The sequence below is a fragment of the Arvicola amphibius genome, chromosome 14 (genome assembly GCF_903992535.2).
Source record: "Arvicola amphibius chromosome 14, mArvAmp1.2, whole genome shotgun sequence".
Taxonomy (NCBI): Eukaryota; Metazoa; Chordata; class Mammalia; order Rodentia; family Cricetidae; genus Arvicola; species Arvicola amphibius.
Genome location: NC_052060.1, coordinates 10,177,594 through 10,199,593, shown reverse-complemented (window position 1 = coordinate 10,199,593; position 22,000 = coordinate 10,177,594). Strand labels below are relative to the sequence as shown.

The 22,000-nt window shown below is 47.6% G+C and overlaps 1 protein-coding gene across 5 annotated transcripts in view; it reads right to left on the bottom strand.

Annotated features, from left to right (window-relative positions):
- Window positions 1-273: 273 nt before the first annotated feature.
- Znf697 (zinc finger protein 697) overlaps window positions 274-22,000 on the bottom strand; it is a 34,643-nt gene continuing 12,916 nt past the window's right edge. Inside the window, exons 1-3 of one of the 5 annotated variants that reach the window (XM_038312055.1) lie at window positions 11,065-11,113; window positions 4,182-4,459; window positions 274-2,101 (exon numbers count right to left, since the gene is read on the bottom strand). In XM_038312055.1, coding sequence (XP_038167983.1) covers window positions 666-2,101; window positions 4,182-4,422 — 1,677 coding nt within the window. In that variant the 5' untranslated portion in view covers window positions 4,423-4,459; window positions 11,065-11,113 and the 3' untranslated portion in view covers window positions 274-665. Of the gene's footprint in view, window positions 2,102-4,181; window positions 4,460-7,176; window positions 7,798-10,191; window positions 10,241-10,281; window positions 10,313-11,064; window positions 11,114-22,000 lie in introns of those variants that run through there. The other 4 variants (XM_038312054.1, XM_038312051.1, XM_038312053.1 and 1 more) reach the window with 4 other exon arrangements.

Below are 22,000 nucleotides of genomic sequence, written 5' to 3'. Positions count from 1 at the left end.
GGGTCAGGGTCATCCATCCACCTAGGCAACCCTGAACCAACATGAAGAAGCAAGTGCAGGATTTCCTAAGGAATCTGGGAACCAGCTATTAATGGATGTCTAAACCCAAGGTTGCCTCCTGAAGTAACTGTGCAGTTTTTCTGCTCAATTTTCCCTGGATGTCTCAAAATAGCAGCTAACTGTGGCTCATAGGGAAGGAAGTGGATTCTAAGCACCCTCTTCTGTAGCGATGAGAATGATCTGACGAAAGCTGAGAGGAGGAGTGTCACAGGCTTATTCCTACCCGCATATTATTGTACCCCCATAACTAAACCAATCACCTCTCCCGGTTCCCATAAACAGGGCAGTCCAACCCTCTCTACCCAGTCCCAAATCCCCTTCCTCGGGGATCCTCCAAGCGTCCGTTCACCCAAGCCTTTTCACTCCTTACAGTGAGTATTTAAGTAAGCCATAAACTCAAGCACATCTCCTAAGAGTTACTTCGATGGAGGAGGTAGGCACCTCGAAATGACAACTCTTATTAACCATTCCCGGGGGGAGGAGACAAACCTTAAAGGCCTCCCCCAGACACTCTTAGGCTATCCCTCCCGCTCCTTCCCCCACATCTGCAGGATTAGTAACCAAGCCTTCTACTCCCAGAGTTGGGACTCGTTGGGACCCCCGGCCTAGCACAAATGCAACTTCTGGTGCTGTGCAAGGTGCGTCTTGTAGCGGAAGCCCTTGCCGCAGCCCGCGCACTTGTGAGGCTTGTTGCCGGTGTGGATGCGCCGGTGGCGGATGAGATGGGAGCTCTGGATGAAGCTCTTGCCGCACTCGATGCACGTGTAGGGCTTCTCTCCCGTGTGCGTGCGCTGGTGCTGCGTGAGCGTGGAGAAGTCGCTGAAGCGCTTCTCGCACTGACCGCAGCGGAAGGGCTTCTCGCCGGTGTGCACACGCAGGTGGTTGACGAGGTGCGAGTTGCGACCGAAGCCCTTGCCGCACTCGCGGCACACGTAGGGCCGCTCGCCCGAGTGCGTGCGCTTGTGCGTGAAGAGGTGAGAGCTCACGCTGAAGGTCTCGCCGCACTCGGAGCACATGTAGGGCTTCTCGCCCGTGTGCACGCGCTGGTGCTTCACCAGGTCCGAGCGCCAGCTGAAGCGCTTGCCGCACTCGCCGCAGCCGTGTGGCTTCTCGCCCGTGTGGATGCGCTGGTGGTTGGCGAGGTGCGAGCGGCGCACGAAGCCCTTGCCGCACTCGCCGCACGCGAAGGGCCGCAGCGCCGCCGCCGAGCCCGCCCCGCTGGCAGCAGCGTGCGCCCGCCGGTGGCTGAGCAAGTGCGAGCTCAGGCTGAAGGCTTCGCCGCACTCCGGGCACGGGTAGGGCTTCTCACCCGTGTGCAGGCGCCGGTGCTTGAGCAGGTCGGCCCGCCAGCTGAAGCTCTTGCCGCAGTCGGCGCACAGGTTGGGACGCTCGCCCGTGTGCAGCCGCAGGTGGTTGGTCAGGTAGGTGTTGCGGCTGAAGCCTTTGCCGCACTCGCCGCAGCGGAAGGGCTTCTCGCGGGGCGGCCGGGCCAGCGCGGACCCGGTCCCGAAGTCGCCGGCCACGCCCATGCCCATCATCCCCACCACTCCACCGCACTCGGCCGCCAAGCCAAAGGGCTCCAGGCTGGCCACCGCTGCAGCCTCTGCCAGGCGGTGGATGCGTTGGTGCTGCAGGAAGGCGGCGCCCGGGCTGAAGCTTTCCCCGCAGTCTGGGCAGATGGTGGGCGCGTCCATGATGGTGGCCATCAGGCTGTCGAGTTCCCCGAGGTCCATGGCCATGGGGTGATGGAGCCGGTGGAAACGGCGGTGGGCAGGTTTGTCACCACGGTGTCGACCCCCCAGGGAGAGGTGACGCCTCCAGGGAAGCACTGGAGAAGGCAACTGCTCATCTTCCTCCATCAACCGGTTCTCCCCAGCGCTTTCCTCCTCTTCCTCCTCCTCCTCCTCTTCCTCTCCCTGGGGACTCCGAGATATACTGTCAGATTCTGACAGGCCTGGGAACAGTATCATGTCAGGCACTCCAGGCTGGCCGTCCTCTTCCTCACGGAGGACAGCCCCTTCTTCCTCACTCAGCAGCCCCTCTGCAACAGACAAGTTGGCAATTGGGGTCAACTAGACCTAGTGTACAAAGGTATTCTAGGAAAACTGGGAGCCAAAGAATGCTCCTCCTGGGCCCAGTTCCCCAGCTTCCTTACATTCCAGTCTCTTTCCCAGCGGTCTCCTCCAGGTAAGAACTAAAAGACAGTGCACTCCGCCCGACCGCCAGCCAGTCTTTGGGCAGACGCCACCTACTATATACCCCAGGCTCTGCTTAGCTGGGCCACCCAAGTCTACAGATGGCCAGGTAAGATGGGGACTCAGGAGGTAGACTTCTGTCTCCAGAAAGGGAAGAAAAATTGTATTTGCTCAACCATACTTCGTAAAACTAGAGCCTCAAAATACAAGTCATGGAAAGTAAAAGAGAAGACTTGAACACGGAAGGTCCAAAACTGGTTTTGAAACAAAACCAAAACCATTTGGTCAACCCGGAACAGCTTGAGAGCATGTCCAGCCTTTGACACTGCAACCCTGTGCTGCAGTCTACAAAAGTCTGTGCTCAAGAAGCAAACAGTCAAGTAAGTCTTAAGAGAACAAAAATCAGGAATGAATATCTCCAAAGTGCTGTTCAAGCATGAGGACCTAACTGATTTTAATAGTCCTCTCTCAAAAGCCAAATGGGAGGCATGGTGCTTGAAATTCTAGTGTGCAGGCAGAGACAGGCAAATCTCCCTGGGGCTTGCTGGCCAGAGATTCCTAATTGCAAAATTCAAGTTAGATGATTCCTAAGGAACGATGCCTGAGTTTGACCTCTCTGGCTGATACGTGTAACAGCCCACAGATACACACACACATACACACACACACACACAGTCTTGAGTTTTAACATTTACAATATTATGTTGGGCAGCATTCACAGCTGTCCTCAGTAGGAGGTTGGTCACACCTATGAGGAAACTGAACTCAGCCTTGGGAGATGGGGAAGGGATGACAGACAGCCCAGAACTGCTAAGACCAAATTACAAAATGTTAGAGAATATATACCTGTCAGTCACTGGCTGCTTCCTCAAGCAAAGGGCACTTGAGGAAGTTACTGGAAAGTGAAGGCTACATTCTCACATGCATGGCAGAGGAGGGTAGCAGGGGTCTGGGACTGTGCTATAGGGAGAGGGCTGTAACCACACAGCCCTGGCCAGAGAAAGAGGGCTGTAACCACACAGCCCCATGCCATAGGGAAAGGACTGTAACCACACAGCCCCGGACACAGAGCGTGCCATCTCTTTTCGGGCCCTGCTGTAACCCTGAGCAGGACAATGCAATCAATGTCCAAAGACAGAAACTGGGAAGTAACCAGAGACCCTGCATTTGCTTTCAGGTTAGACACAGCAAGGGAGGCAACCAGGAACTCAGGCACCTGGGTAACCAGCCTCATGAACACAGGTAGGTCACTTAACCACCAAATTTGCTTCTCTAGAAGGAGATGATTATTTAACTAGAAATATCATTATACTTTGCCCAGCACTGTGCTAAGTCACTTTTGAAATTTTTTCAAAATATGTTTATTCATCTATTATGTGTGCATGTGAGTCTGTGTGTACCATGTCCATGCAGGTGCCTACAGGGACCAGAGAGGGCACTGGATCTCCGGGAACTGATTCCAGGTGGTTGTGGGCATATTAATAAGGGTGTTTAGAACCAAACTCAGGTCTTCTGCAAGAGTAAGAAGTGCTTTTGAGCACCGAGCCATCTCTCTCGGCTCCCAAGTCACTCTCCCAACATCTCTGAGGTAGGCCCCAGTACTGCCCATGATTCCACTGTAGTGTTGTTACAGGTAGTCAGGGCAGCAACATCCACACATGACCCTTTACTAATACTTACCAGCGTGGGCTCGGTGGTGCGTGGTATTAGAGAAAGAGATGCTCAGAGGACCAACATTAGGAGAGCCAAGTCAGTTGAGAATCCTGCTTACTGGTCTCAAGAGAGCCCTCCCGCACTCCCCCATCCCATCCTCCCTACCCCCACCCCCACCCCGCATGCCAGATCCCTGAGATGCTGGCCCTGGCTATATGCCAGAGGAACCAAATGTGAAAGTGGTCACTTCCATGGACACTCCCGCCTTCTCACCTGGACAGACAGTGGACACTATTTCCCGCTCGTGGGAGTCCCCTCTTAGATCATCATCCTGTGGGTTGGACTTCATCTCCTGCTCCAGGAGGCCCCTCTCTTCTGTGTCCTGTGGATTGGAGCCCATTCGTCTTTCTTCTGGGTCCCCTTCTCTGTCCTCAGAATTCTCAAAGTCAGAACCCATACCTCTGTCTTCGGAATTCTCGTGTTCATGCATACCCTGATGATCTTCCTGTTCCATCCAGCAAGAAAAGGGCAAAGGAGGTAGCCGAGGATTCCTGCTCAGACCAAACATGAAGAAAGATTACATCAAGCCTGATCCAACCCTTTACTCCGTGTGGTCTTGATTTCCCCATCCAATAAAACAGCTGGAGTTGCAAGCACCAGTAACAAGTCTACTTACTCCCGACCGCGTGTACACTTAGGATAGACAGCTGTGTGAAGGGGGACATGTGGGTGGTCACATCCTGAGACCACATACCGACACTCACTCACGGGACCAAAACTAGATCAGGTCAATCTGTGAAGTAAATGTCTGGGAATTGCTTCTTTTCACATTTACTTCATTCTTTTATTTCTGTAGTGCAAGGGATTGAACCTGGGACTGAAAGCCCTCTACCACTGAGCTATATCTCCAGCTACTTAGCTGTTATTTCGAAACAAGGTCTTGCTAAGTTACCCAAGCTGGCCTTGAACTCATTCTGTAGGCCCAGGGGGTCTTGAACTTCCCATCCTCTGCGTCAGTCTCCTGAAAGGCTGAGATTCCAGGACTATGACGTTCCTCTTGTCATTGTTTAAAACCTTCATGCGTATTTCACTTCCTGACCTGTGCTTGTGGCTTCACCATAAGGAGAGCTAGCTTGAGCCGCCCGCTCGCTGCTGACACATTTGGCACCCGTGAAATCACCACAGGCCCTCTCCACTTGGGCACACACTGAATGCTTTTGCAACCTCCCTGGTATAAAGGTAAGCAATTCTCTCGCCAGGGATTTGGGGTAGAAAAGACTAGGATGGCATATCAAACCCTAGATCACTCTGGATACTTCTAAACACTGTCCACTGTCCCCAGATGAGGGGAAAAAACAAAACAAACAACAACAACAACAAACAGTTTTACAGCTGAAAAGCTAAAGTATAGAAAAGTCCTAATAACACTTCTCGCTAGTCTGTGAAGACTCTAGTATAGACAGGAAGCCAGTTTTGCTGTCTCAAATTCCCATGCTTTCCTCCCTTTGGTGAAGCCTGCCCTACACAAGCCTGTCACATTCTTACAAGTATTTAGCCAGTTACTGGAGGGCCTGGGCCTTTAGGGAGCCAGAAGGAAAGTACACTCAGTCCACAAGAATAACAAACATTAATATGGCAACTTCTTATCTAAGGCTGTGTCTCCAAAGGCAAACTCAGCCTGGCTCCGTGGCTCTAGAAGTAAGCCAAGATGATTCAAGCTGTGGCAGGTTTGCTGGAAGCAAGATGGAGAGGTGGTGGGGCCTGCTGTATTAGAGGCTATCTCCATAGCCTACATACACTGCAATGTGTCAGTGATAGTCAAGCTTTAAGAGGAATGTGCACCAGGGACAATGTGGCAGCCCTTCTACCAAAAAGCCCAACATTTGAATTATAGGGAGAAAAGATCAGATTTTCGAGGCCTCTGTGGATGTCAGGTTTGCATCTCAAACACAAAGGGACCCTGTCAAGGCTGGGCAGTTGAGCCAATAGTAATTTCTTTCTGCTATCCAGCTTGCTTGCAGCTTAGCTCAAGGAAGTAAAGCCACAGACAGGTCAAGGATCCGAGTCTGCGATTTGAAGGATACCACTTCAACCAATGTCCCAACCATCCCAAACGGGACTGCAGGAATAAAGCTGGTAGGGGAGGGAGTAGTGGCTGGAAATGTGACGCATTTTCTAGAGTACTTCCTGTCATGCACAACACAAACCCTGAGTTCCGTCCCAGGCACATAAAATCAGACATGCCCATGTGTCACTGTGGTGCCGGCACTCAGAAGATGGAAGCAGGAGGATCAGAAGCTCATGCAGCGAGTCAGAGGACAGCTGGGTCACATGAGAGACCCTGTCCCCAAAAAAGAGAGAACGCACAAAACGTAAAGAGCAGAAAAAGTATGATGGGCAAGGCCAGACCATCCTCCCCTCCTCTACCGAGGCCTTCCTGAGGGAGTCCTGATGCAGCAGAAGTCCTGAAAAGCAGAAGTTATGGGTAGAAGAAATCCCACCACTGGGTCAGGCGGGCCCAAGGCGAGTCAATTAACCTCTCAGAGTCTCATCAGCAGAAAGAGAGTGTTGCTACTTAACCTTTCTCGCGGGGAGGGGGGCAAAGGGAAACTAATTAAAAAGCACTTTGGAGGACACCCGAGAGAGTCGTTAATGCTCTGAGCCTCACTGCAGGGAAGGCTGTGCATTAGTCCTCTGCCATCTCAGTACCCCTCTCAAAGGCACAGCGGCTGCCCGTCATTCTGGGGGACCACCCCGTCGGCACCTCAGATCTTTCTCAATAATGAGGAAAGACCAAAGACTGAGCCCTTCCCTAAATGTCCTGGGGAAGCCGCCGTGTATGAACTCAGTCCACAGTATCCCGAAGGACTGTACCTCCCCTTTGGAAGGTTGCTCAACTAAGCTGCCAAGTCTCAAACAGACGTTTTATGGTAGGAAGAAAGAAAAATTATTACAGCCATGAACCTCCTCAGAAGTGTATTCCATACGAGACTTCTGTCCCCCAGTCACACTGCACAAGACCGAATAGACAAGTGCATCCCTAGAGTCTGCGCATACAATGCACGCGAAGGTGGGGAGTGGAGACGCAAGAGGAAGCTTGCAAATGTGGCTTACTGGTTTGCTGGTGGGGGAACAAGAGAACAGATCAATGTTTCCTAACAGTCAGTGCACCAAGAGAAAGGGGTGTCTGCAAGTGTGCATCACCAGTGACGGCAGCCCACCTCCCTGAAGGGTGGAGCATGGTGGGGAGCAAGGGGTACGGCTTTACCTCTGAACCCTTTAAATGGCAGCTTGGGGATGGTCTGATTGGTGACGGTGCATCCAGGGACCAGATCGAATCCAGTAGCACTGTTTTTCTAACTTTAGTTAGGATCCAAGTTCCCCCACGGAGGGCTGGCATCTGAGGTTACAGTACTTGCCACGCTGGATGTTCTAGAAAGGAGGAGAGCCCCTGTCGTCCAAAGTGGCAATGTTCACGTATTTGTTCTAAAATGCCTATGTCCGTGGGAGACTAGAAGTCTGTGCCTGCTGCCCCGCCACCCCGCAGACACACAACCGCGATAACACAGATTCGATTTCACTCACGCCTTCCTGTCCTAGATTGTAGGCAGCTGTCAGGCAACGGTGGCAGCTGTTTAGAGGTAAGGATAGGTGGTCAAGATATGTCAATTGATAAAAAGCCACAGCTGGTTTTAAAATACCTTATTTTCATTAATATAGACACGGTAGCATATACCATAACACAGATACGTGCAGGCTCGGAAAGGAAGGCCAGGAGATCGTTATTAAAATGTCGACTCTCTCTGCATCAATTCTTGGAGGCTTCGGGCTATTAACTCTTATCTTACCAAAATCCAGCGACATAGGCTATTTCTAACTCACAGACCAGAAACAAGAACAGATGTGATTATACCAGGGTCCTACACACGGTGAACTGCAGCACAGGGTTGGACCTTCTCCGACAACATCTGGTGCTTTTTGGGACGTCTTGGTCATTTTTGTATGCATCTGCATTTCCTATAGTAAGCATGTATTCTTTTTTCAACAAGGAAAAACAGTTACTTTTATTTTCAGTGTGATCAATATGTTAAAGGAAAACCTGTAATTATCCTAGAAGTAACAGAAAGACAAGCAGATGAGCCATGATTCTGTCATCCTAAAGACTTCATTTTCAGAAGTGCTGTCTACTCACCCTAGGATAACCAAATTGTCTATGCAGGCACATTTTGCTCCAACCTTTCCTACTCATTCTCAAAAAGTAGCAACATTTTTTCTTAAGCTCAGCCAGGGTAGGATAAAGAGTAGGCAGCATGGCGGAGTGATTGATGACTTTGTAGCCAGATTGACCGTGCTTGAATTGTCTGCTCTCGACCAGCTGCTTGGCTTTACCTGAGCCACATGACCTCGTAGGAGCTCTTAGCCTGCACCAGTGAAAACAAGGAGGGCTGCCACCTCCACACAGGGTCATTCTGAGAGCTTGTAAAATCACATTTGTTAAGGCTGATGACGTATTAGGTGCAGAGGGAAGAGAATTGACAATTCCTTTCTAAAGTTCCAGGACAACATCTCGACTTAAACCATTGCACACAGTAAACTAAGGCCACTATCCACAGCTATGTTCCCTGGGAATAGCCTTTCCCACTTAGGGCAGACCTTCTCTCAGCCTTGCTGCTGTTAATAAAAACAAAAACAAAAACAAAAACAAAACTCACCATGTGAAGACAAGAATCAAGGAAGGGGCGGTTGGTTAAGGGAGCTGGATACAGCATGAAAAGCTGGTAGTTGCCAAAAAAAACCCATCATAAGCACGGAGCATGGGTCTAAATCTAAGGGAGGAGTGCAAACCCCAACTCACTCCATGTCTAATGGAGCCTGCTGCCACAGTAAGAGCAGACAGCAGCTTAATAAGAGAAAGGAGTAAAGGGAACAGCCCATGAGGAAAAAGTAATTCCACATTTAGTTCTAGCGGCTCACAGAGGCAAAGGAGCAGCAAGTGCTGATGGGATAGGGTCCAGGATGCCGCCAGCACCACCACTGTGCTGTGTGTCCCCCTCCAGGTTTCTTCTCTTTAAGAGTTTGGATGTGTTGGGAGGGGAGGGAAGGTGGGGTGATGGCTCAGCAATTCAGAGCACTTGCTGCTCTTCTAGAGGACCCAGATTCCATTTCCAGCATCCACATGGTAGCTCACAGCTGTGTGTAACTCCAGTTCCAGAGGATCTGACGTCCTCACACAGACATACAGGCAGGAGGAAGAAATCATTTTCAAAAGAGAAAGTTTGAATGTGCCTGAGGCATTGACAAACAGGTGAGTTTATCCAGAGCGGACTGAGGTCAGCTCCACCTTGGCAACTCGTACCACCCCAAACGTGTCCCCATCAGCACCTTCATACAGCCTTCTCTTAAAGACCTCCCTAACACTGCTCAGATCCAAGTTTCTAGAACTTACATATATATTCATGTTCTTTATTCCTCCACCACAGTCCCAACTTAAAAAAAAAAGAATGTTTATATCCTTAAAGTAACCAGAAAAATGCTCAAGAGTTTTTAGACAAACCCAGCTTCATTTGAAAGATGCCTGAAATGTTCAGTCAGTGCACCTGGAAGACGCTGGCTGCTACAGAAAGAAAAAAAAAAAAACAGTAGCTTTTGGATTTTGTTGTTGTTGTTGTTTTGTTATTGGTTAACAGCATGGTCTCTAGCCCAGGCTGGCCTTGAACTTTTGACATAGCCAAAAAATAATCCTGAATTTCTAATCCTGAGATTACACACACTATCATGCCAAGCTATATAGTATATATACAATGCTGAGGACCAAACCCAGGAGCTCAAGCGTGCTTCACAGGCGCTCAGTCAGCTGGGCTGCCATCCCCTGCCCCACAAAGTAGCCTTAAAAAAAAGGAAGAGAAGGCTGGAGCACAGGGGAGAGGAAGGCAGGAGCAGGGCAGAAATCAGACTTTGATCTGGGTTTACTGACATATTGGACAGCCCCTAGCACTACCTGCAAACTATTCCTTTTGATCTGGGTCCCCCACCCACCCCTGCCTTTTTTAAAGATTAGATCTAACTTCCTAGGGATGGGCAGTCAAACCCTTACCTCCCACCTGCCTGGATTTTCCAGGGAGAAGCCAAGGCCAGAAATAGCACCAAGTGATAAAGCACTAACAACTCCCACCCTCCAGTGGCATCCACACTGCCCTGCCACCGGTGGGGAGGACCAGAGAGCAGCTCTGCTAATCCCAGGCAGGGAAGCAGTGTCCCCTTTGAATGGACCCAGACAACTTACTGTTCAGTTGGTAAAGTCCCTTTCCATTTCATTTTATGTGGCGGGAACACTGAGCATGTGGTCCACCACCTCGACAGAGTTAGGACTCACCTGTCTCTTAGCAAATGGAGGCCTCTGGCAAGCAAGGCTCGTGACTCAAAAGAGGCAGGCTAAACCTGGAACCTCCTGCCCACTCCCTCAGACCTTGGATGGACAGGAGTCATGTGTCGAGGCCACTGCCAGGTGGCAGGCAGCCAGGCCAGCGGATCAGTCTTGTCAGGGAAAGGAAGTGGTGGCTGGGCGCTGGGCCAGGAGTGGCTCCATTCAGCAGCCTCCAGACTGAAGCGCCTTTCCTGTCTCCTACTCATCTCAGGGCCCCTTCCTTACCTCCTCAGGGGTAGACCAAGGAGCCAGCAGCAGCATCTAGAACCTTCTTCCTGCTGTTCCCAACTGCTCTGACCTGCCAGTTTCTCCCCCAGGGGATCGTTTCCATACAAGAATCCAAGCAAAGATAAAGATTTGAAAGAAGCTGGCGAAACAACTCTGGCTGGTGGTTCAAAAAGCTGAAGTCAGGACAATCAGCAAGATCTAACTAGGAACTGCAGGGGTTAATCATTTGTCCATCTTCAACAGCAACCAAGTAAAAGAGTAAACAGCTGAACTGCCCCTGGGGGATACGGTCTCAGAGCCCTACCTCCTCATTGGCCAGCTCATAGTCGGGACCCAGGGCAAAGAGTCACCTCACTGGACTGGGGACGTCTCTAATGAACAAGGAGTGGCAGCTTCACCCTCCTTCTACGCGTCACATCCAAAGAGGCCACTGACCCTCCCCTTGGCCGGCTTGCACAGACACAGACCACACGATCCCCAACTCCAGCCTCCAAAGTAACAAACCTGTTGTGCAAGGTGACCTGAGTTCCAGACAGAGAACAGCAAAAGGTGCCTGCAATCAAGTGACGCTGCTCTCCAGGCAGAGAACAGAATGATGCAGTTTCTGCTCTGTGGTTACTGCCTTTTCTCCTGAAAAGGGAAGCCCAAAGAACACAGCCAGTGGGAGGCCCTGAGTTGTCTCTAGACACAGGGAGAGAGAAAGAAAGAAAGGAAGAGAGAGAGGGGGGGGGGCAGACAGATATATAGACAGAGATAAAGACAGAGACAAACAAACCAACAACAACAACAAAAAAAAAAATGTCCATGGCCATTACCCAACTCCTTATAGACAAAATAAAAATTAATGTAATACAAAGACAGAGCCTAAGTGAGACTGAGATTCTCTGCCTTCAAATGAGACGTCACAAGCCGGATGCGCTCAACTTAATTCCAGCATCGGGAAGGCTGAGGCAGGGGGCCAGTCTGTACTACATAGCGAGACCCCGACTCAAGATTTAAACAGTCGTAAGAGTTCAAGATGTTCGTGCAGGCGCTTATCCATGCTTACATTCTGTTTTCACTGATTAGAACAGTCTACTTGTTACCCAGGGACATCCAGTGTTGGTAACATTCCTCCCTGGTGATTGGTATTTTACTATCTACTTTTTGGTTCTTCCGTTTCTTACTTAGTAACAGAACCCCTGGGCCGTGCCCAGCAGACTTGTCTTCTCATGCCTGCTCAGCAGCTGGCTTATCTAGTCCATATATTCCATAGACTCATGGACCATGAACATCTCTTGAAGTCTTATGAAAGCAAGCGGAGGCTGAGAGAAAGCCAATGCCTAGGCGGGAGACCAGCAGGCAGAGGGTTAGAAGAGGCGAGCCCTAAAACTCAGGTTTCTGATGGCCCCTCCAATGATCCTTACGTCCCTCTAATACAAAACACCACTTCAAGCAGACAGCTGGGGCCAGATGTGGCAGCACACTCCTATGGTCTTGTTATGGAGAGACTGAGGCAGGAGGATTGAGATTTTAAGGCCAGCCTACATAGCAAGACACCCTATCTCCCAAAACAGGAAGACTCAAGATAAACCTATGACATGTTCTGGCCCTCCTAAATCCCACGCTATGTCTGTCAGGGTTTTGCCAGAGAAAACTGAACCAGTAGGATGTATGCATATTTAGAAAGAGAATTATAATTTTAAAAAAAAATAGCTTATACAGCTCTGGAGGCTGACACCTTCAAAATCTGCCCTGGAGAGCAGATACCAAAAGCAATGGGCTGGAAATACCCTCCTTGCGAAAGATCAGAGTTTTGAACTACTCAGGCCTTCGCTGACAGGAGGAGGCCCAACCTCATAGTAGATACTAGTCTACTCTGCCCAAAGTTCACTGTCTTAAACGTTAACTACATGCAAACCCACCTTCATGGAGTGATTGCAGACAAAGTAAAATGGCATGTATGCATGAAGACGTCACGATGAAACTATGTAAGCTAACCTAATATATAAAAAGCATGTATTTGGTGTGTGTGTGGTGTGTGTGTCTGTGTGTGTTTCACATGAGGTCAGAGGAAAACTTGTGAGATCGTGGGAGTGGGTTCTCTCCTTCCACCATGAGGATGGAACTCAGGTCAAGCACCTTTACCCCCTGAGCCATCGCAACCGCTCCTTAAAAACCTACCCTCACGTAAATATCCATAAAAATGGTTGATAATGTATCTTGACACCCTGTGGCCCAGACCCACATGACTAACCACCACACACCCTAGCTAAAAATCAGTCTGAAATAATCCCTTCACATCTAATCTACCTACGAAAGCATTGCTGTTGCCATGAAAGCCACGCTCTATACTTGGATACAGTTTGTATGTTATGTGATGAAGAGGACGGGAGGGAGACTCAAGATTAATCTTAAAGATCCTCAAGGCAGGCCTGGTGGTTCAGGATGAGAGAGGCTGAAGTAGGAGAACATGGCCAGCTTGGGTTACATAGTAAGAGCAGGGCTAGTCAGGACCACAGGGCAAGACTGTTGCAAAACCAAAATCCTAAGCAGGGGAGGGCTTCCTAGACACATGCATGGTGTGCATAGCAGAAAGGGGCACAGTTTAATAACTAACGTTGCTTAAGGAAGAAAAGACTTGGAATGCAGGAGCGGTGTGTCTGATGAGAGTTGCCTATCAACAGCTTCGTTCTGGAAGTACTGATGCTGGGATTCCATGTTAAGGTTTCTGAGAGCGGGATGGGGGGGGGGGGCGGTGTCAGGTGATCTCAGCAAGTATTTCCCAATCCAGATGATTCTGTGACCCTGTTTCCCCCGGAAGGAGTCCTAAAAGAAGTGTTCTTCACCACAAAGGAGAGGGGGTAGACGTTCTGTCGCCCAGATTCCCACGCAGATTCAACAGGAAAGAAACTGCCATTCCAGTCCACTGCCCAAAATAACTGTGTGGTGTCGCTGATGAGGAATGGCTGGCGTGTTCCGGCTGGGTCAGTGACACCTCTGCGCAGAATCAGTCAGGGTAGCGTCCAGCCAATGGGGAGCAGGGAGGAAACGCAGCTACCTGCCCCTGCCTCCGCAAGTCTTAAAACTGCACAGCTGGACTGTTTTAAACCCAGAGTAAAAACCTCGCATACACAGGGAAGCACATTTCAAAGCATTTCCCGCTCTCACTCTCGTTTTCTTAAAGTCATCAGAGTACATGAAACTGCATAAGTCACGTGATCCAGTTTCTTTATCAAGCCAATGACAAAAACAGCAAGAAAAAGATAATAAAAAAAGCCGAAAGGAGGGAGATCCAAAGGTCGAAATGGTCAAAAACTTAAGTAATACATCAACCAGCCTCAGATACATTCCTTATAGAACCCCAGCTCAAATTAGCAAACTACAAAAGCAAGTTCTAAGTGGTTGGGTGAGGAACGTGGAAATGGGAGACATTAAAAATTCAAGGCCAGCCAGGCGGTGTTGGTGCACGCCTTTAAACCCAGCACTCAGGAGGCAGAGGCAGGTGGATCTCTGTGAGTTCAAGGCCAGCCTGGTCTACAGAGCGAGTTTCAGGACAGCTGAGGCAGTTACACAGAAAATCCTCTCTTTAAAATAAATAAATATTTAAAAAAATTCAAGGCCAGCTTGAGCTCCACAGTGAGGCACTATCAAAAATCAAAACCAAAACAAATTAGGAGACAGCTAAGGAACTGTGTAGGCTGATTAGGTATTTGCTATCAAGAATTGCTCATTCTTTACGATGTTGGTATTTGGCCATGTTTACAGAGTTCTTTATCTTCAGTATATGACATACTTATGGATGAGAGGATGCATCTGATTTGCTTCAACACAATTCCAAGGCAAAGAAGATTAGGCAGGAGTGCAGAGGAAACAGGATAGACCATGTATCAGCCACTGCTAAATGGTATCTAAGTTTGTCAGGCTGCTCTACCTACCTTTGTATTTGTTAGACAGAAACGCGCTTAGGTTAATAGGTTAATGCTGCTGTTGAGCGTGGCCAGAGAAGTTTTTCTCTGCAGTGGGCGGCAGTGCTAAGCATAGTATTGAGCACGTATCTACTGAGTGTCTGCCATAAATCAAGCCCCGCCCATGAAGGCGGGGAAATGAGAACCAGAGGAAGGAGGGGAGTAAGGAGAAAGGAAACGCTGTCTCAGGACACGTCATGGTCTTTGCACTCAGGAACCCACCACAGCTATGGTGACCGGTACAAAATAAAGTTAACGAGATCAGTCAGCATTCCCAAGGGGCAGCACCTAATGGACTCCGTGGGCTATTGGCCAAAAAGAGAGGATAAGAATGGGAGAGGGTGACATGTTGTGGGGTGGAGTGGGGGGTGGGGTAACGGAAGAGGTGGGGGTCCCTGGAGGAGTGGAAGGGAAGCTGATCGAAATGCAACTTTCTACATGTATGAAATCGTTAAAAAGTAAATAAATAAAAGATACTTTATCACAAAAGGAACTAGGCGATTTTCTGACATTGAGATAAGGCTATAGTCATTCAAATTAAGAGCCAAACATAATAAAATGTCAGAGATTTCCATAAAAGGAATGGTCTGGTTCTAAAACTTAAGACAAACCGGTAGTGAGTACCATGCTTAGTACTGAACAGAGCTCCTGGGACCTGCGGCGTGGGGACAGTAAAGAAACCAGGAGGAAAGGGGGGTTGGTGCTTTTCGATCTTTTATTTTCCATGAGATATAAAAATCGGTGTTGTGGGGCCAAAGGTTGGGCCAAAGGCTGATAACTCAGAGCTTATCAGCGCTCATTGCTCTTTCAGAGGACCCTATCTCGGTTTCCAGCCCCCATGCCAGGCTGCTCAAAACCACCTACAACTTCTGCACTGGGGGAACCAGCACCCACTTCCAGCCTCTCCAGGTATCCAGACGCACAGCATACAACCACAAAGACATACATATAAATACACATAAAAATTTAAAAAATAAAAACCTTAATGGCTGTTGTGTACAAAAGAGAACTGGGACCCCGTTCCTACTTTCAACTACATTTACATCATTCAAGATCCTGGAGAAGAATGCCGTCAGCTAGGGGCTTGCTGCTTCTACCATGAACTCAGCAACTCTATACTCAAAACCGACGGGCATGAACCAGGCTGGGAGTAGAGGTGACAGTTCTGCAAGAGACTGCTTTAACCCTGGGACCGTCAAACTGAAGATCAGATGTATGTGCCCAACAGAGGAAGTCCATCAATAACTCGCCATCTCCAGAATGTTCTTCTAAGTGGATGATAAAGGTTTACATAGAAGAAAAGAGAATATAAAAGCAGTCTGGAAAAACAGGGTCTCCATGAAACGAACCCTAGTGGGCCAGATTTACTTCACTAGCTCATGGTCTTGACCAGGTGTCACTATGTAGCCCAGGTTGGCCTCAAACTCTTGACTGGCCTGCCTCGGCCTCTTAGGTGCGGAATTAGAGGTATGCGCCCATGTGATTGACTTTAGGGAACCTTTAAATGCCGATCGTGTCCCTGTTAGAGAGGCTTAGGAGATATGAACCAGATTTTATCATTCCGTGGCACAAACAAAGCAGCTAGAAAATATGTCCCCACTTTAGACATCAAAAGCTCTCGATGTGCTCACGGTACTCGGCTTGCCTCCAGGAAGGAATGTATCTGTCTCCTAAGTGTTCAGGGCTCATTCACAACTTGAACATGACAGTTTCTAATTCATTCAGCAGGCTCTGTCTGCTTGGGTTCCTCACATTACTACTACTCCTGGCTCTTTGTATTCCAGAAGAGAGTAACAATACTGCACAAATCTATAAGTAATTTTGCTTGAGCACTGCTTAGAGACCTTTAGTCTACCACTGATTTGGGATGTCCTTCTGTATATGTGTTGCTCTTATTGGTTAATGAATAAAGTTTCTTTATCCTACGGCAGGGCAGAATAAAGCCAGGCTGGAAGAAATATATTAAAATAAATATATATTTGACTAGGCAAAGTCAAAGAGACACCACGTCCAAGAAGCAAGAGGTAACAAACCATGAGCCTCATGGTAAAATATAAAACAATAGAAATTTGTTAATTTAAGAAGTAAGAAGTAGCCAGGAGTACGCCTAAGCTATCAGCCAAGCAGTATTGTAATTAATATAGTTTCTGTGTGATTATTCAGGTCTGGGTGGCCGGGAAATGAACGAACAGCCTCCGTCTACATACTACAGAGTCCAGGAATCCCCTGTAGATACTTTAATCCAATGAAAGGCCCACAGCTTTTCCTGGGACTCTGAACGGATGCAGGGAACAAAACCAAAACAAAATAAAACCCTATTATAAGCCACCACCACTACGAGAGCCTCCTGACACATTTCCTACCTTTAAAATATTTCAGGAATGGGCAAGAGTGCTTTGAAGAAGAGGGGGGGAACAATTTTACCATTACGTTCAGCAAGATGTTTGGCTGGGCTGGTGGAGAAGAGAAAATGGTAGCAGCTAATCCAAATCCAGGCCGTAACAGACAAAAATACCAGCAGATTACAACTGGCTAGAGAAAGAAGGGTTAAGGAAGTGTGACCTGCCTGGGCACTCTCGACAACCTCAGCTGGCAGCCTGTGCTGTCTCAGACACTGGAGACCCAGAGGCTACACGAATTACCCATAAACACACAACCAACGGCAGGTTGAAGGCAAAATCTCCGGCATGTCAACTTTGCTCCGATCACCCTTGATACTCATCATAACCAGCGTGCCTTCACTAAGCGCACTGGTGAAGTGGGTCTTCCAGCACCACTGATATTTTTTTTTAACTCCCAATCACCTCCATTGTGTAACAGGTACCCTCAGAGAAGAAAGCTGCTCCCCGAGTCTCTAACATACGACCTCTCTGGGATATACCAAATTTACAAATGTGGCCCTGGAATTTATAGTTTCTGTTAGCTGCTTACCATGAGGCAAATAATATCAATCAACTCATAGTCTACCCTCACATAGATGCTTTAGTTAGGTAATCTCTGTCCTTGTCATAGGAAACACAACTAAAGTCTTGCCACAGTCACCAACTCATTCCTCATGCATCTCACCTGCAAATGACATCCCAGTATACGTGATCAAGAGGGAGATTTTAATACTATTTTTATTAGTCTTCTTATGTACATGTGTGTCTGCGTGTGTGTGTGTGGGGGGGGGGTTGTCTGTACAGGTGCCCATGACATCTAGAAAAAGCAGGCGGATCCCCTAAAGCTGGAGTTAGAGATCGTTGTGAGGCACCCAGTGAGGGTGCTGGCAGCTCAACTCAGGCTTTCTGCAAGAACTGTAAGAGCTCTTAACCAGTGAACAAGCCTGCAGGATCATTTGCTTAAAGCCAGGCATCACGTGCTACTGCACGTCTTCCTGAAGCACCGTTTGTTTTCTTTCCAAAAATAAATCTTGCAGAATGCTCACTGGGAGATGAAGAAGTATCACCAAGGCACCCGGTGGCAGCTAGCTATCTACCTCAGTTCCCCGGGAGGAATCTGGGTGTTCAGGCGTGACCTGCCTTGGCACATGGCAGCAATGGCTAGCATTGAGTGGGCAGGCTCCCATCGACAGCAGCTTTCTTCTTCTGTCTTCCAGACACTGGTTTCTTCCCCTTCCACCTCACCAGCAGCACAAAGTGCTTGACCCGTAACCAGGACTCAATAGCCGGCCTTTGGGCTCCTGTAGAATTCTACCTGGAAATCTTCCTTTGTTTGATTGGTGACCTGCACCGCCTCACTAGTCTCATGCCTCATTCTCCACGCTGCCTGCTCTTCTTAAATTCCTAAAATATCACAGCAGCTTTTGATGGTCTTTCTTATATTTTTCCTGCAGTCACTTGACCCAATCATTTCATTTCTGCCCCTCGTTTGAAATCAGAGAAGGCACAGAAGAGGGGCCTTTCACTCCAAGCTCCATCTCACTCTACACAGCCATACCCTTACCAAACTCCTGGGTTACAGCTGAGGGACCTAAAGCTCCTTCCAGCCCAGAAATGCTGCCCATGTGTTGGAGAAAGTACGGACTGAAGAGTCAACAGGTTCACACTGCAAGTCCTGGGACGGCGGGGCAATTACTATTCCGTGCCTTTAAGACTCAGCCAGCCCTTCTACACGATGTTCAAAAAGAATTTAAATGGATTTGCTATATAATGGGGGAGACAATGGCCCTACTAAATGTTATAGCCTAAAAGTAAAAACCACAGCTTCAAGAATTGGTTGTATCTTGTTGAGCTGTTGGCAAAGGGGTCTCACAAACCTACCAAACAAACCAAGGAAAGCTATTACCAATGCCACTGGTTACCCTACACAATCTAGACAGTAGGACCCTAAAACTGCAAGTACTACTTATGTCATCAAACATGAAGAAATCGAGCTGGTGCCAAATTAGGAGCTTCACCCCTACTGACTAGCATTCATAGTATTGGAAGGTACTCTACACATTACCAAAGGAGAAAAGTCATCATCAAACTCATCCAGCTCTACAAATCTATGACTTACAATAGGGGCCTGTCGGCAAGATATATATATATATATGTAATATGTATAATATATGTAATATATATGTAATAGTGGCATGAATGATATGGTAGTCACCAACCACCTTTTAAAAAAATTGAATTTAAGACCCACTCTATGACATGGAATATACATGACTCTGTTAATACTCTCTGACTCTTGGCCTGCGGAGACCAAAAAGCTAAAACTAGACAGATCATGACCTTAGGGGAAAACATACTACTATCTGTCTGCTAAAGGAACATAGCAATAAAATGACTCTCGATGACACACTGTTATACACACTGATCAGCGCAACACTCAACGCTTATTAGAAAACTTCTTCTTGCAGTAGATGGGCATTAGCACAGACACCCACAGCTGACCAATGCGCAAAGAATGAGCACTCCTCTCTAAATGGGATGTCTTTATCAAATGCCTCCCCTCAAGGTTCAGGGGTCTACGGAGAAGCAGAGTTAGCAAGAGTATATGAGCCAGGGGTGGTATATTGATGGTGTCTCTAGATACAACAGTACCAATAAATGTGAAGTCACAGAAACTGTGACGGTAGGCACAAGGCCTGCGTAGGTTAAAACCAGACAAAACCGCAGCACTGAGGAGGGGAAGTGGCACCAATTCCCATCCCTAGCCAAGAAGCTACTTGCAATTGATACCTACTGGGAAAGAGAAGATGGGTTTTCTCCAATGAAGTGACACGGAGTAGATCAACCACACTCCCAGGCCGCCCCCTTGTCCGGAAGTAGATAACCAACACCAAACAGACTGTGTCTTTCTGTGTGCTTCTTTTTTCTTTTGTGTGTGCATGCACATGTGTGTGATTGTTATGGTTTGGTGGGGTTTTGTTTATTTTCGTGGTTTGTTTGGTTTTAGTTTTTCTTTTGAGAAAGTGATAAAGATGAGGTTAAGAGAATAGGGAGGTGGGAGGAGCTGGGAAGATCTGGGGAAAGAGAAAGATTATAATTAAAACATATTGTATAATCTTTTAATGTAAAACAGTCACCTTAAATAGTGGTTGTAAGTCATGCATGGATCTAAATAGAAAGGAGAAAAAGACAAAATCTCCTGAGTATATTGGGAGCGTTGGGGGAGGGGGGGTCACAGGAGAGAGGAGAGGGGAGGAAGAAAGCAGAGGGGAGAAAATGTATAGCACAATAAAAACAATTTTAAAAAATAAAAGAAAAAATTGGTTGTAAAGACTAAAATTTCCCATTTTGAAATTTACATATCCGGGCTGGGTCATATCAGAAAGCAGGTATAGCTCACTTCTAGAAGCTTTGATAGTCGGCTCCTCTTGACAGAGGTGGTTCTGTTAAAACTGTTTTTGTCCTCAATGAGCAGCCTCAACACCCGGAGTCAACTCTCCCATTCCCTAACACCTTTCAACCAAATCAGTTTCCATCTCCTTCTTTTGACTTTCCTCCTCTTTTTCTGGTGCCACTGTCACTTAAGGGGACGCTCACACTAGATACACATGCCAACAAGTCTGCAGAATCCATCCTAGACACAGCTGTTCATTCCCCTGCTCAGAAGCCCCAAAATGGTGCTTGCAAAGATGCGCAGACTCTAATGGTTGAGTCCAAGGCTCTGCCTCCTGCTCAGGACTCCACAGAAGGCACTCACTATGTGCTGGCTCGTGCTGTCCTGGCAGGAAACCCAAGCCATGTCTCTTGCTTTCTTCCCACCTCCAGTGGCCAGAGTTCAGCCTATGGAACCAGACTGCTCCTCGGAATCTAGCCTCTAACGCTAGCCTTAGGCAGGCTGGTAAGCAGACCACTCTGCCACTGCGCCACATCTGCATCCAGCCCTGCTGGAGCTCTTTGAGGCTCAGTTTGTTTCATTTATAAAATAGAAAATACAATTTCACTTACCCTATAGGATTCTTGCTAAAAGTTCAGACAGAATTATTTCACTTATTTTATTTCACTATGACTGACTCTTCTTTTATTTAAGGGATATTTTATTATTTCTATAACCAAACTCATGTAGATAAGAACTTGCATATTCAATAAGGTCTGTACAAATAAACAACATTTAATGTTTCTTGACCAATATGGCTGCTAATTTCTGTAGAATGCTAACTTCACATAGCAGAGCCTGGCTCTTTGAGGTACCTTCCCTCATCTTATTCTGGCTAACATTTGTTCTTAATTATTATAAAAGCACATTTATAATTGACTAGGGATGCAGGTCAGTGGTAGAATAATTGCCTAGCAGGCAAAGGGCACGGAGGAATGATACTCAGTGTCACTAGAAAAAAAAAGCAAATATATGTGAATGTGTGTATATATAATAAGTTTAAAATGACTCATACCTACTCTGGCTCTTCCTCTACTCTGGTTCTCCCTTTCCTTACCACCTTTCAATTAGCCAGAAGTTCTCTGGGTAAACAAGTTGGATTTTATTCACTTTGGTAATTTTGTTACATGAGTTCTCAAATCTTTCTTGAAACAGATAAAATTTGGTATAATGATTTCATTGCCTCTACCTCAAAAAGCAGAACTAAAAGGAACAAAAGCTAGGAAATACAAGGACCTGGCCAAGATCACATCAAGTAAACTAGAATCATGAAAGAAACATTTTTTCAAAGAGCCTTTTGTTTTCTGAGACAGAGTTTTGCTGTCCCAGGTTGGCCTCAAACTCACAAATATCCACCTGCCTCTGCCTCCCAAGTGTTGAGATTAAAGGTGTGGGACACTATGCCCAGCTAACTTGGCACTCTTAACCAGATCCGAAAACCCTTCAGTACCAGCAGCCAATATCAAATTATCCCACTAGAGCGGCAGTCACTACAGAGATTGGTAGTTAACTTCAACATCAACAGATTTATCTCAAAAAAAGAATTCTGCATCATTTGGTCCAGTATCATCAGTCACCTCTTGTTTAGATCAAATGGCCTAGCATAGGTACTTCCTCCATTCTAGCTGTGCAAATAAAAAAAATGAAAGAAAAAGAAATAGGGAGGGAGGGACGGACGG